This window comes from Belonocnema kinseyi, chromosome 6 (assembly GCF_010883055.1).
Source record: "Belonocnema kinseyi isolate 2016_QV_RU_SX_M_011 chromosome 6, B_treatae_v1, whole genome shotgun sequence".
Taxonomy (NCBI): domain Eukaryota; kingdom Metazoa; phylum Arthropoda; class Insecta; order Hymenoptera; family Cynipidae; genus Belonocnema; species Belonocnema kinseyi.
Window position 1 is genome coordinate 13,095,976 of NC_046662.1, and position 15,452 is coordinate 13,111,427.

General features: G+C 23.2%; 1 protein-coding gene across 1 annotated transcript in view; it reads left to right on the plus strand.

Annotated features, from left to right (window-relative positions):
- LOC117175268 (NPC intracellular cholesterol transporter 1) overlaps positions 1–15,452 on the plus strand; it is a 91,937-nt gene that overhangs the window by 52,715 nt on the left and 23,770 nt on the right. Inside the window, exons 9-11 of the mRNA XM_033364976.1 lie at positions 337–736; positions 6,526–6,823; positions 12,907–13,034. Coding sequence (XP_033220867.1) covers positions 337–736; positions 6,526–6,823; positions 12,907–13,034 — 826 coding nt within the window. The remainder of the gene's footprint in view (positions 1–336; positions 737–6,525; positions 6,824–12,906; positions 13,035–15,452) is intronic.

Sequence of the window (15,452 nt, forward strand, 5' to 3'; positions counted from 1 at the left end):
GATTTGAAAGTTTAAGAAAAAAGATTTTTATTAAAGATAAAAAATGATTGGATTTAACCAAGGTATTTCATAATATTATTTTTTAATATTTAAAAGTATTTCCAAAATTTTAAAACATTTTTGTATTTAAAATGATTCTCAAGAGTCTACAATTGACTTTGATAATTGGAGAAGGATTTAGAAGAATTTTAAAGAATTTAGAATATATTTTTTATAATTTCAAGATCTTTGAAAAGATTTAAAATGAGTTGAAATATTTTAGGTTTATCTATTTTCTTTCGAAGAAAAAATGAAATAATTTCTTCGAATCTAAAGTTGCAATTTTATTTTGCTCAGGAATCCCTACCTGCCGGATTGCCTAGCTCCGTATGGCGGACCTGTGGAACCAGCGATTGCCGTTGGTGGATTTTTGAAACGCGGTGAGAATCTTCACGATCCACCTTATGAGAAGGCAACCGCTATCATCCTGACCTTCCTCGTCAACAATTACCACAACAAAACTAAACTTCAGCCAGCGATGGAGTGGGAAGAGAAGTATGTTGAATTTATGAAAAATTGGACAGCGACAAAGAAACCGGCTTATATGGACGTCGCCTTCACTTCCGAGCGTTCGATCGAGGACGAATTGAATCGAGAATCTCAGTCCGATGTTCTCACGATTCTCGTCTCATATCTCATCATGTTTGCCTACATTGCAGTCTCTCTCGGTCAAATTCGAAACTGCAGTCGACTTTTGGTAAATAACTAGACACTATTGATACGATTTGATAACTTTTTTTTTTTTGAGTCATGAAACTATTTTGCTAGTATTTGAAATAAAAATAGAATATTGCTTTACTTTGCGACTTAACCATGAAAAGATTTTTATGTTTAATTCAAAAAGAGTTGAATTAAACCGAAAAGGAAGAGTTTCCAACAGAATTATTGAATCGTAAATCAAAACGGATTCATTTCCAACGAGAGAGTTACATTTTTTATTTAAAAAAAAATGAACTTTCTACCAAAAACTAGAAAATGACCGTGAATTTATTTCTTGACCGGGAGTTTTACAAATTGTGATTTTTTAAAATTATGATATCATTTAGTTTAGAATGCGTATTTGAATTAAAAGAATTTCAACATGCAGTTTTAAAGACCTAAACATTAAAAAATTAGAAACGTTTAAAATTGAAGATTTTTTATCAAAAACCTTTTTAGTTGATCAACTGTGAATATGAATTAAATTATGATTTTTTAAATTTGAATTGCAATCTAAAATGTTAAAAATAAATAATAATTGATTGTACAAAACGATTCGGCATCAGTTTACAGTTTCAATTGGAATGTCTTAAGCAAACGTAAACGCCTTATTGAAACTGTATAAACTATTTTTAATTTTTAAATAACTTTTAAATAATATATTTATAATTAAAGGTTTTTATTAAATTTCAGTCTAAAATATTCCATTCCTAAACCAAGAAATTTAAAACTTTTTAAGTAAAAAAAAATAACAATTAATATTTAGAAATATCTGACTACATTTGAAATCAGTAATTATAAATAAAATACTCAAAACGGATAAAAAAAGCTAAATTTTGAAAATTACAATTTTAATTGCTCTATTTAAAAAAATTTAATTTGCAAGTCAACCTTTCAAATTTTGATGTATAATTAACAATTCAACACCTATTATTCTTAGAAAAAATCGATTTTGGCAGATTTCGAACATGAAATTTAGAAGCTTTTTAATAATAACATTTTTTAAGTTTGCTAAGAAAATTGAAAATGATTTTTTTTTTGTATTATTTGAGATTCGAATAATTTTAAAAGATATTTAGAAGATATAAAAAACTTTTAATAATATTTTTGAATTTGAAACAATTCGAAACAACATGTAGATGTTTCAAGATCTTGAAATACAATTTCGAAGCATTTTAAGGATTTTTCAACTATTTAAAATTAAAATAATTTAATATAATAATAATCGGGAGTTTCAAATTTAAAAAAATTCCGATCTAGCACTGATAATTTTCGAAAAGAAACGAAATTCTGAATTGGAAAAGGAAATTTTTCCAAAGAATTCTGAGTTAAAACAGAAGATTTGCAAATTTTAACCAATTCTTAATTGAAACTGACATTTATCCGAAAGAATTATAATTCTTCTTGGAACAGGAAATGTTAAAATTTAAATAAATTCCGAGCTGAAACAGGGAATTTTTTATTAGAGTGAATTCTGATTCTAAGTTCAATCGGGAAATTTTCGAAAAGTATTAAAATTCCCTATTTGAAGAAGGAATTTTCAATTTTTAACATATTCTGAGTTGGAAAAATTAAATTATGAATTGGAACAGGAAATTTTTTCAAAAAGTTCTAATTCTTGAAATGGAAAATTTTCGAAAAGAATTAAAATTCTGGATTTAAACAGGGAATTTTTGGGAAAGAATTAAAATTTCGGATTTAAATAGGGGATTTTCAATTTTTGATAATTGATAAAAGTTCAACATTTGTAATTTGGTAGTTTAACTGCATTTATTTTTAAACTGTGCAGTTGAAAAATGTTCGTAGCTTACATATTATACGTGCAAATTGTTGAGCATTTTAATACAAAATTGTTGAATGAAACCAATTTTAAACTTCAATTTCCGATTTTGTAAATTTCATTGACCGTGAAAAATGTTTGCCGACCGGGAACTTTTTTCTTTGAAAAAAATGGCCATCCTACAAAAGTGATGAATTTTCAAATCCAAAAGAACGATTTTCAATCAAGATCAATTTTTTTTCAGTCAGTAAAAAAAAATTTAATTCAAAATGATGAATTTTATAGCCAAATGAAGGAGCTTTCAAAAAAGAGATTAATTTTAAACTAAATAGTTAAATTTTCAACAACCAAAAATCAAAATTTAACTAAGAAGATTAATTTTCTACCAAAAAGGACGAATTTCCAAAAGAATTGTTAAATCAAGTTATATCATCCACCAAAACAGATCAATTGGGAACTAAACAGATGCATTTTTTTATTTAAAAAAAGATGAACTTTCTACCAATTGGGATGAATTTTTTAATTAAAAAGATGAATTTTCAATGAAAAAAGTTTTTTTGGTTATTAAAAAAATATTTACTTCAAATTGTTGAATTTGAAAGCCAAACGGCTGAGATTTCTACAAAAAAAAAGTTTAATTTTAAACGAAATAGTTGCATTTTCAAAAAAAAAAAAATGAATTTTCGGCTAAGAAAATTAATATTCTGCAAAAAATGACGAATTTCCAAAAGAATGGTTAAAACCGATTATATTCTCCACCAAAACAAGTTAATTGGGAACTAAACAGATGCATTTTTTATAAAAAAAATATTAACTTTCTACCAAAGGAGATGAATTTTTGAATAAAAAAGATCAATTTTCGATAAAAAAAGATTTTTTAGTCAACAAAACAAAAAATTCATCCCAAATGTTGAATTTTTAAGCCAAACGGATGAACTTTCAACAAAAAAGTTTAATTTTAAACGAAATAGTTGGATTTTTAACCAAATATTAAAGTTTTTAACCAAAAATATAAATTTTCGAATGAAAAGATTAATTTTCAACAAAATACATACATTTTTAACAAAATATTTGAATTTTCAACCAAGAGCATTAATTTCCTAACAGAAAAGGCGAATTTTTGAATCAAATACATACATTTTCTCTAAATAGTTGAATTTTTAAACTAAAAAAGATACGATTTTAACAAAAAATGAAGTGGTTCATTTTTTATAATTCATTTTAAGTTAAAGAAACAAATTTTCTGTAAAACAGAATAATTTAGTACCAAATACTTGGATTTTATATCAAATTGCTAAATTTTTAAGTGGATAATATACATTTTCAAGAAAAAGGTTAATTTATAACCAATCAGTTGAAGTTTTAACAAAAAAAGTTGAAATTAATGTAAAAAACATTATTTTTTAATAAAAAAATGATTTTTTAACGACAAATTTAATAGTTGATACTTCAGCAAATAAATATTTAAATTTAAAATTAAAAAAAAACAGTAGGATTCAGGCAACGAAAGCAAATAATCAACAAATACTTGCATTCTCAATTCAGCAGATAATTTTTTAACTAAACAGTTGTATTTTTACGAAAAAAAATTAAAAAACTAATTTTTCAAGGAACTATTTCAACTTTCAATCCAGGAGTCAAATTTTTAACCTAAAAATATGAATTTTCAACGAAAAATGGAATAGTTGATATTTCAGCAATAAATATTTTAATTTAAATTAAAAAAAACAGTTGGATTTAACCAACAAAAAACTATTTATAATCAAAATACTTGAAACCTCAGCTAAAACAGATCAATTTACAACAAAGCAATTGCATTTTTAACCAAAAAAGATGAAATTTCTGCCAAAAAGAGATGAATTTTCATTGAAATATACGATATCTTACCGGAATAATCAATTTTCAACCAAAAAGGATGAACATAAAAAAAAACATGAATTTTCATCCAAATATTTGAAGTTCTTACTGAAAAAAATTTCAATCAAAAATATAATAATTAAATGTTCAGTTTTAAAATATTCATTTCCACAAAAAACGATTTTGCGGGCTGAAAATAAGTCATTTATTTGGTGGAACATTTAACCATTCCATTTTGGGTTAAAAATTTACTTCAAGTAGAAAATTCAACTATTGGTTGAAAATTGATGCATTTTGTTGAAAACTGTTCGTTCTCAGTAGAAAATTAATCTGTATTTATTTTATTTTATTAAATTAAGTTGAAAATTATTTATTTTTTTATTTTTTTGCTAGAAATGTAACTACTGTATTTATTCCATTTTTGGTTCAAAATTAATCATCTGGGTTAAAAATTCAACAATTTAGTTGAAAATTCATATACATTATTTAAACTGAATTATTTTGTTCATAGTTTTTTATGTGGAAAAATATTTTTTCAACTGAAAATTTGACTATTATATTTTTGGTGGAAACTTCATGTATTTTGTTGGAAATTATTTTTTTTTGTTTTAGTAAAAAAATTCCATTTTTGGTTTTAAATTAATCTTGGTTAATAATTCAAATTTTTACTAGAAAATTCATATGCTTCTTTGAAAACTCAATTATTTTGATTTTTCTTAATATTGAAGATTAATTTTGAACTGATAATTTAACTATTCCATTTTTGGTAAAAAAAAAAATTGATTTTCTTTAGATGAAAATTCAACTATTTAGTTGAAATTTTATATATTTTGTTGTAAATTCTTGTTTGAAAGTTGAGGTACTTTTTGGTTACAATTTTTTTTGGCTTAAAAATTCTATTATTTTGGTATAAAATTAACTTTTTGGTTGAAAATTCATGTTTTTGATTAGAAAATTGAACTGTTTTGTGGAGAATTCGCTTTTTTAGAATGAAATTTCAACAATTTGACATTTTTTCTCTCTTGAAATTTTCTCTTGATTTTTATTTTATTTTTTTTCTGTTAAAAGTGCAACTTGTTTGGTTAAAATTTAATCTGTCTTGTTGAGGATTCAATGAGATTTTAACTACCTGTTTGAAAAATCGACTATTTTTAATTGATTTAAACTGTTTCTTTATTTAAAATTAAAATATTTTTTTAGTTAAAATATCGGCTATTATATTTTTAGTTGAAAATTAATTTTTTTTATTGAAAAATTAACTACTTGGTTTAAAGTTGAATTCCTTTGTTAAAAATTTAATCTTTTTGATAAAGATTCATAATTTCAGTTAAAAATTGTATCATTTTGTTAAAAACCCATCTTTTTATCGAAAATTTTACTGTTTTGTTGAATATTCGTTTTTTTGAATGGAAAACGTTGTGCTTTTGAATTGACAATTCAAGTGTCCTCTAAAAAAATTCGTCTTCTTGGCTTTAAAATTCAACCTTGTGGTTCAAAATGCAACTTTCGTTGGTTCAAGTTCAATCTTTTTTGTTTCAAAATTCAGCTATTTATGCTGAAAATTTATATTTTTAGGTTGAAAATTCAACAATTTTGTTAAAAAGACATGTTTTTTTTTCAAAAATTCAACTGTTTTGTTAAAAATTCGTATTTTTGGGTAGAAAATTAAAGTTTCAAACTCACATTAAAAACTATAATTTTAAATTTAAATGATAAAAATAGATATGATAAATATTATTAATTAATATTACATATTATGTAGTATCAAGTGACATTGAAATTAATTGTATAAATTTTTTTAACTAAAAAATGCGATTTCTAGTTTTTCTTAAATAATTGTTTTTTTCACCGTATAAAAATTATTTCGTTTTTTTAATACTGTATACCTTTAAAGTTTGATTAATTTAAAGACTTTTAAAATTATAGATTATTTCTAATTTAAAACATTAACAGTTAATCTATTCAAACCTAAAGCGTTAAAATTCAGACAATTTAAAACTTTGTTTCTTAAATTATTATCATGAGACTAAGTCGTTGAAAATGATGAATAAATTAATAAATTTAAGTCGCAGATTTTTGTATTTAATTAAAATTTGTCCCAAAATCTTGAAATAATGTTTGTTTTGTTTTTTTCTTTATAAAAATTTCAGTACGATTCTAAAATCACGCTTGGATTGGGTGGAGTGATAATCGTCCTGGCTTCAGTGATTTGCTCAGTTGGACTTTTTGGTTTCATTGGAGTGCCTGCGACCTTGATCATCATCGAGGTAATTCCCTTCCTGGTGTTGGCAGTCGGTGTCGACAATATTTTCATCCTCGTGCAAACAAGCCAGCGGGAAGGAAGAAGACCAAACGAGTCGATTCCTGAACACATTGGTCGTACCCTCGGCCAGGTGGGACCCAGCATGTTGCTCACCAGTGTCTCGGAAAGTTGCTGCTTCTTCCTTGGTAAATTAAATTTTCATTTAATAAACTTTATATTTTATAGTGTGGGGCCGACCTTATTTTTGACTTAAATTTATTTAGGGGCCTACTATCTAGCTTAAAATGCGTAATTCAAAATTTTCTTACTTTACAAATTTTCCTTTCAACATTTTTATTTTTAAGCTTAAATTTTTAATTTTTTATTAAAAAAAAAAAGATTAATTATTGAATATTTAACAATATTTGAATTTTTATTTAAGACAAGTAAATTGAAACCAAATATTTAGAAGTAGAGAATCTTTAAAAATTGCATTTTTTTCTATTTGACGTTCCCGATGATCGTCAATAACAGAAAAATGGTTGAAATTGTTTAAGTTGCTTAAAATTGCATTAGTTAAAGATATTCAGATATTAGACGATATACAAAAAAATTTGTTATAAACAAATTATTTGTTAAAAAAATTTTTCTTACGATTTTCCATAAATACACATTTTTTCAAGTTATGTTGCGAGAAATTGGAATCAAAACAATATTATACAAAGAAATTTCTGTTCTGATTATTGTTTATATTATAAACAAATTTAATGTACAAATGCAGTAATCAGGCATTTTTTGACAGAAATATTCATTTTTTTCTATGTCAATTTTTTTCAATCAGGAAATTTATGATAATTTTAGCAAAATTTATAATTTGTTGATTAATCATATGATTTTTTAAAGAAATCTATTATTCGGGCGTTTGTTGACAGAAAAATTCCGTTTTTTCAATGTCCGTCTTTTCAGTTGGGAACTTCATGACAATTTCAGCAAAATTCATAATTTTTTTATTAATTTTATGATTTTTTTGTAAACAAATTTAAAAAACAAAATACATTAATCAGGCATTTTTTAGCAGGAAAATTCGTTTTTTTTTTATGCAAACTTTTTAAATTAGGAACTTCATGAAAACTTCAGCAAAATTTATAACTTTTTGATCAATTTTGTGATGTTTTAAAACAAATTTAATAGACAAATGCATTATTGGTGCATCTTTCGACGGAAAAATTATTGTCTGTTTCGATATCAGACTTTTAATTGGGATCTTCATAATAAATTCGGCAACATTCATATTTTAGTCTGAAATATTCCATTTTTAACCCATTCAAATTGAAATTTTTAATTAAAAAAAAGATTAATTATTAAATATTTAGCAATATTGGAATTTTTATTTAAGACAAGTAAATTGAAACCAAATGTATAAAATTAAAGAATCTTTAACTAAATTGTTTGATATAGAAAACCTGAAATCGTTAAAATTTCGAAAAATGCTTAATTTGCAAGGGAATTTTTTTAATTTTGATGTATAATTTACAAGTGAACATTTGTAGAAAAAATTTGAGTAATTATAAGAGATATTTAAGAGTTTTAAAAAGATTAAAAATTATCATGCAAATTTCAGAAAGTTTTCTTAAAATCTTCTAAAATCTTTTTTGAAAATTTGGTTTAAATCTTTGAAAATTTTTTTAAATATTCTGTTAAAATAATTTTTCTAAATAAGAGATTATTTTTAATTGTCCTATGAAATCTTAAGAAAATGTTTTTATTCTTTTGAAACCTTTCACAATTCTTGAAAAGAATATAATTTTGTTGTTTAAAATCTGCGAAAATCTACATTTTGTTATATATTGAATAATATTAGTACCTTTAATTGTATACGCGTAAATTATTGAGCATTTGAATAAACAATTTTTAAATTAAAAAGTTTTAAATTTCAATTTTAAATGTTCAAAATTTAACAGTTCTACTTTCAGTGCTTTCATTTGCAGCTCAGTTTTCATTACTTTAAATGGAAAATTTTTTGGGTTTAGTGTTGCTTTTTTTAAATTTCACTGACCGTGAAGAATATTTGTGAGCCGGGAAAAAACCGGGAATTTATTTCGTCGCTTAAAACGGCCACCCTGAAAAAATTGTCAGTCAATAAAGAAAAAAAATTTAATTCAAAATGTTAAAATCTTAAGTCAAAAAGGCGAGTTCTTCTACAAAATAGATGAATATGGAACCAAATAATTAGCTTTTTCTACTAAAAAGATTAATATTCTACCAGAGAAGAAGAATTTAGAAAAAAATGCATAAATTTTCAACAAAAGAGTTAAATTTCCAACAAAACAGATTCATTTTCAATAAAATACATAAATTTCTAGACAAATAGCTGAATTTATCAACCAAAGAGTTAGATTTTCAGTTTAAAAATAGATTTTCACACAAAAAACGAATTTTCAACAAATCAGTTCAATTTTCAACAAAAAAGAGGAATGTTCTACCAAAATTATGAATTTTCAACAACAACAAAAATTAATTTTTAAGAAAGTATTTCAAGTTTCAACCTAGGAGTTGCATTTTCAATTTAAAAAGATGAATTTTCATCAAAAAATATAATATTTTGTTATTTAAAAAAATATATTTGAATTAAAAAAATATTATTTTCTATCAAAAAAGACGAATTGAACCAATAAATAAATTTTCAAGCAAGTAATTTAATTTTCAAGTCAGAGGATAATTTTTTCAAAAAAAAAAAAAAAAAAAAAAAAAAAAAAAAAAAAAAAAAAAAACGAAACGAATTTTCAACATATTACACACATTCTCAACTAAATCGTTGGATTTTTAAACTAAAAAGATTAACTTTTAACCAAAGCTGGATTAATTGAATTTTGATTTAAAAAAAAAAAACGAATTTTCTACAAAACAGTTCAATTTTCTAGACAAAAAGAAAATTTTTTATATACAATACATTTGAATTTTCAACCCGAAAATATAAAGTTTCAACAAAAAAGTTGATTTTTAACCAAATAGGTAAATTTTCAGTTAAAACATTGATTTTTAACCCAAAAAAGGAATTTTCAACAGTACAGTTAAATTTTCCATCAAAACGATACATTTTCTACTAAAATTATGTATCAACAAAAAAATTGCATTTTTTAAAGAAATTAGATCAAGTTTCCACCCCGGAGATGAATTTGCAATCTTAAAAAATGAATCTTTAACAAAAAATATAACTTTTAATATTTCAACAAAAAAGATTTGAATTTAAAAAAATTAGAATCCTTTACTAAAACAGATTAATTTTCTACCAATAAATTGTTTTTAAAAAAATTTATTTTCTATCGAAAAAGGCGAATTATTGAAAAAAAAAAAAAATTTTAATCAAATCGATTAATTTTCAAGTGAAAGAAATAATTTTCTCCAAAATAAGACGAATTTTCAACAAATTACACACATTTTTAACCAAATCGTTGAATTTTTTAACTTTTAAGATCAATTTTTAACTAAAAATGGAATGATTAAATTTTCATTGAAAGAAAAAATTAACTTGCAATTTAAAAAAAGCGTATTTTCTACAAAACAGAATTTTCTATCAAATTGTTGAATATTCAAGACGAAAAGCCAAAAAAAGAGCATTTTCTAACAAAAGAAACCAAATTGTTAAATTTTGTTATATTTTCAAGCAAGAGGAATAATTTTCTACCAAAAAAGACGAAATTTTTAACAAACCACTTGTATTTTCAACTGAAAATTGGTCAATTTTCAACAACAAAAAAATGAATTTCTAACTAAAATGATGAATCTTCAATTAAAAATGTATATTTCCACAAATTAGTTCAGCTTTCGAACAAATGGTGAAACTTTCAACCAAATTATTGATTTTTCTACAAAATTGTTTGAATTTTCACTCGTATTTTTAATGAACTTTCAATTAAAAAAGATCACTTTTTAGTTTAAAAAAATGCCAAACAACAACAAAAAAAACGCAATTTCAACAAAACAGTTCAAGTTTCTACCAAAGTGAGTAATTTTTAAATAAAATGATGAATCTTCGTCTCTAAAATTGTATTTTTAACCAAGTAGGTGTAGTTTAACTTTCGAGCAAATGTATAAATTTTCCATAAAATTTTTCAATTTAAAAAAAAAAATGGTTGAACTTTTTGTCATATTTTGTAATTTTCTACCAAAAAACACGAATTTTCAACACAATAAATAAATATTAAAGCAAATTCAAACAAACAAACCAAATTTAACAATAAATTTACAATTTTGAAGAATAAATTGAGGAAGAAGATAATATAAAATATAAACATATCAAAACTGTATGAAATATATGAAAATGGAAATATTGAGAAAAAAACACTATTCTATTGTGTGTTTCAAAGTGACATTTGGCAATGTAATTTTAAAGTTCCATTTTTAGTTCAAAATTTATCTTTTTTAGCTGAACATTCTTGTTTTATGTTAAAATGAGTGTTTATGATAGAAAATTAATCTTTTTGGTTACAATATTTTGTTGAAAACACGTTCTTAAAAGTTATTATTATTTTTTTTGTCAAAAAGTAATGTTTGTTTTTAAAAATTCGTCTTTTTATTTGATGATTTGTCGTTTTTTCATAGAAAATTAATCATTTTGGCTACTTCGGCATTTGGTTGAAGAGTGATCTTTTGTAGTTGAAGATTCAATTGTTTGGATAAAAAATAATTTGTTTTGTCCAAGGTTAATTTTTTTGGTAAAGATTAATGTTCGTAGTTAAAAATTCATTTTCTTGGGTGAACCATTTATCATTTTTATTAAAAATATATGTTTTTGATTACAAATTGATTTAGTATTTTGTTAAAAATTAGTCTTGTTTGTTTGAAAACATTGTTTTAACTGAATTTTTAATTATTCTGTGTTTTATTCAATATAAACATTTAAACAAATTCAAATATATATAGTTGAAAATGCGTCTTTTTGGTGAAACATTAATATTCTTGTGTAAAAATGTATTTGTTGTTGTTGAAAATTCAACTACCTCGTTGAAAGTTCATTTTTTGAATAAAAATGATTAATTTATTAATTATTATTAATATTTTTCAGTGGAAAATTTAACTATTTGATTAAAAGTATATATGTTTTGTAGAAAATTAATGTTTGTGGTTGAAAATTCATCTTTTAGGTTGAAAGTGCATCTTTTTTTTGGTAATAAATTAATGTTTTTATTCTATTCCATTTTTAGTTTAAAAATTATATTTTTCAGTTGGAAATTTAAAATATTAAATTAAAAGTTAATGTATTTTTGACCAAAGTTATGTTTTTTGTTGAAAATTAATCTTCGTTGTTGAAAATTCATCCTTTTGGTTGAAAATTCGTCTTTTTCTGGTAAAAACTTAAACTGTTTGGCTGAAAATTCATCTTTTTGGTTATAAGTTGAACTTTTTATTTAAAAATTCAATATTTTGGTTAAAAATTCATGTATTTTGTAGAAAAATAATGTTCGCGATTGAAAATTCATCCTTTTGGTTGAAAATTCGTGTTTTTTTAAAATATGAAATTAATATCCAAGTCTATAAGATTTTTTGTTTAAAAATTATCTTTTTTAAACCAAAAATTGAATCGAAAAAAAAAACGATTGGATTGAAGATTAATTTATTTTATCAAAAGTTGATTTTTGTAGAAAATCAATCCACGTGGTTGAAAATTTATAAATTTTGTTAAAGATTCATCTTTTTTCTAGAAAATCAATCTCTTTGATTGTAATTGCATCTTTTTTGTTAGTATTTGAACTATTTAGTTAAAAATTAAGTTTTTTGTGGACCAAACTCATCATTTTCGTTCAAATTCATCTTGGTTCTTCAATATTTCATCTTTTTAGTTGATAAATCGTCTACTGGGTTAAAGTTCGTCTTTTTTCTTGCAAATTCATTAGAATTTTTTTTTTAATTTATATTTTTTAGATTTAAATTGAACAATTTCGTTTAAAATTCGTCATTTTCGATTAATAATTAATTTTTTTACTAAAGAAATGTACTATTTCACCTTTGGTTTAAAATATAAAAATTACCTTATTTTGAGTTGAAAATTTGACTTCCTTGGTAGAAAATTAATCTTTTTGGTTAAAGATTTATCATATCAGTATGAAATTAATTTTGTTCGTTGAAAATTAATTTTCTTAAATGAAAATATAACTATTCCATTTTTGGTTGAAAATGTATCTTTTTTAGTTAAAAATTCACGTATTTTGTTGAAAAATTGTCTTTTTTGTTAAAAAAAATATAGATTGAAAGTGAAATTAAAAAAACTGTTTTAATTTATTTTTTACAGGAAGTCTTTCAGATATGCCAGCTGTTAAAGCTTTTGCTTTGTATGCCGGAATGGCACTTCTAGTTGACTTTTTACTCCAGATCACGTGCTTCGTCAGTCTCTTGGCTCTGGACACTGTCCGACAAAATGTAAGTCTCATTTTCAATGTTTCTATTGTACCTACTCAATAGGGTTGCAAAAAAAATATCAAGTTTTAATTATTTTATTATTTTGCTCAATTTAGAAAAGTAATTTCTGCTTTGTCGAAAGTTGCACGGAATATGAGTGAAGATAATTATCGTTTTTATTTTAGCGAATTTTTCGCATCGAACGGAAATTTTTTTAAAGAATTAAAACTGGGATTTAGAAGAAAGGAGTTTTAAAAATCCCTATTCTAAGTCATAATTCGTCGCAATTTATATATTCTTCTACCAAGGTTTAGAACAAAAAACTAACTTCAATATCAATTTTGTTACAAGTTAATTTTTTTTACTGGAAAATTCATCATTTTAATTGAAAATTTATCTTTTTTTAAAAATATAACTGCTTTGTTGGAAATCAATTTTTCAACTAAAAATTCAATTATTCCAGTAGAGAATTAAACTATTTTGGATGGATAATTAACCTTTTCTAGTTGAAGATTTGGATGCAAATTTGTCTATATAAACTTTTTGGTAGGAAATGTTGGTAGAAAATTTTTTTTTTTCCTTTGAAAGAAGATGATAATCTCCTTATTTAAAAATTCATCTTTTTTGTTGAAAATTTAGCTTTTAGATCTGAAAGAAATTTACACTGTTGAAAAATAAACTCTTTTGTTGAATTTTTTTTCTTTGAATGTAGATTCAATATTTTAGTTAAAAATTCATTTCTTATGTTGAAAAACGAGCAAATTTTCTTGAAAACTTGTTTTTTCTTTGAATGAAAAAATATTTTTTTACCGAAAATGTAACACTCTTATTGTTAATTTGTTTCTTTTTCTGTTGACAATAATTTTTTCCTTAACTAAAAATAAAAATATATTCCAGTTGAATATTTCATCATTTTAGTTAAAACATTTTTTTTTTTTTTGAATATTTAGTTTTTGACTCAAAATTTAATTGCTCCATTTTTTGTTGAAAAATTATATTTTTTTAGTAGATAATTTGTCTTTTTTGGTTCAACTTTGATTTTCTTAACTGAAAACTTAATTAATAAGTTTTGGTTTATCATTATTTTTTTATTAAACAATATTTTTTTCAAAGTTAAGGATTCATCATTATTTTAGTTAAAGCATTCATCAGTGAAGATGAAAATTAATTATTTTTTTACTAAAAATGTAACTTGCTTTTTCTGTTGAAACTTTTTTTTCTAGTTAAAAATTCAACTGTGTGGTTAAAAAATTTCTCTTCTTTGATTGAAAATTCAACTATTTCGTTAAAATTTATGTACTTGATTGAAAAATTGCATTTTTTTGGCAGAAAATTAATATGTTTATTTAAAAATTCATTTTTTTGTTTGAAGATTTATCATTTTATTCGTAGAATCATCTTTATGGTTTGAAAATTTAACTATTTTGGTAGGAAATTCATATTTTCGGGTTAAAAATAGAAAATATGTTTGAAAATTCATATATCTGAATTGAAAATTCAACCATTTTTTTTCGAATGAAGATTGGACTATTCCGTTCTTGCTTAAAACTGGATATTTTTTAGTTTAAAAATTCAATTATCTGGTTGAAAATTTATGTAATTTCACTGTAAAAAAAATCTATTGAATTTTACATCTCTGGTGGATGTAAATAAAAGGAGCCTCGACCGATAATTTTACAGACGAAAATGTAAAATTCATTATGTGAAAGAATAAAATAAAATAAAATTTATTAGGGTGACAGGTTTCGAACACTCGAAGCTCAAACTTCGTATCAAATTTCATGGACTGAGAATTAATATTTTGGTAAAAAAGTATATTTTTTGGTTGAAAGAAAAAATTTTCTAATTGAAAAGTCTACTATTATACTTTTGGATTAGAATTCATCTCTTTTGCTTTAAAATGTAATTGTTTTGTTGAAAATTCAACTTTTGCTAATAAATCATCTCTTTTGGTTGAAAATTCAATTATACTGTTGAAAATTGATTATATTTTTATTGTAAATTAAGCTGTTTTGTTGAAAATTTATCCTTATAGATTGAAAATTCTTAAAAATTATAAAGTTTGGTTTTAAATTGAACTTTTTTGTTGAAAACTCATTGTATGGTGTAAAAATGCATACTTTCGTTTTAAAAAATTGAACCGTTTCATTGAAAATTTGTCCTTTTGGACTGAAAATTAACATTTTGATAAAAAAAAGTCCTCTTTTTTAGGTGAAAGATAATTCTTTCTAATTGAAAAGTCAACAATTATTATATTTTTCGTTTAGAATTCATCTACTTTGGTTGAAAATTTAATTATTTTGTTGAAAATTCAACTTTTGCTGAAAAATCATCCCGTTTGGTTCCAAATTCGACTATTTCGTTGAAAATTTAATTATTTTGTTAAAAATTTATCCTTACAGATTGGAAATTCGTAAAAATTATAAATTTTGGTTTCAA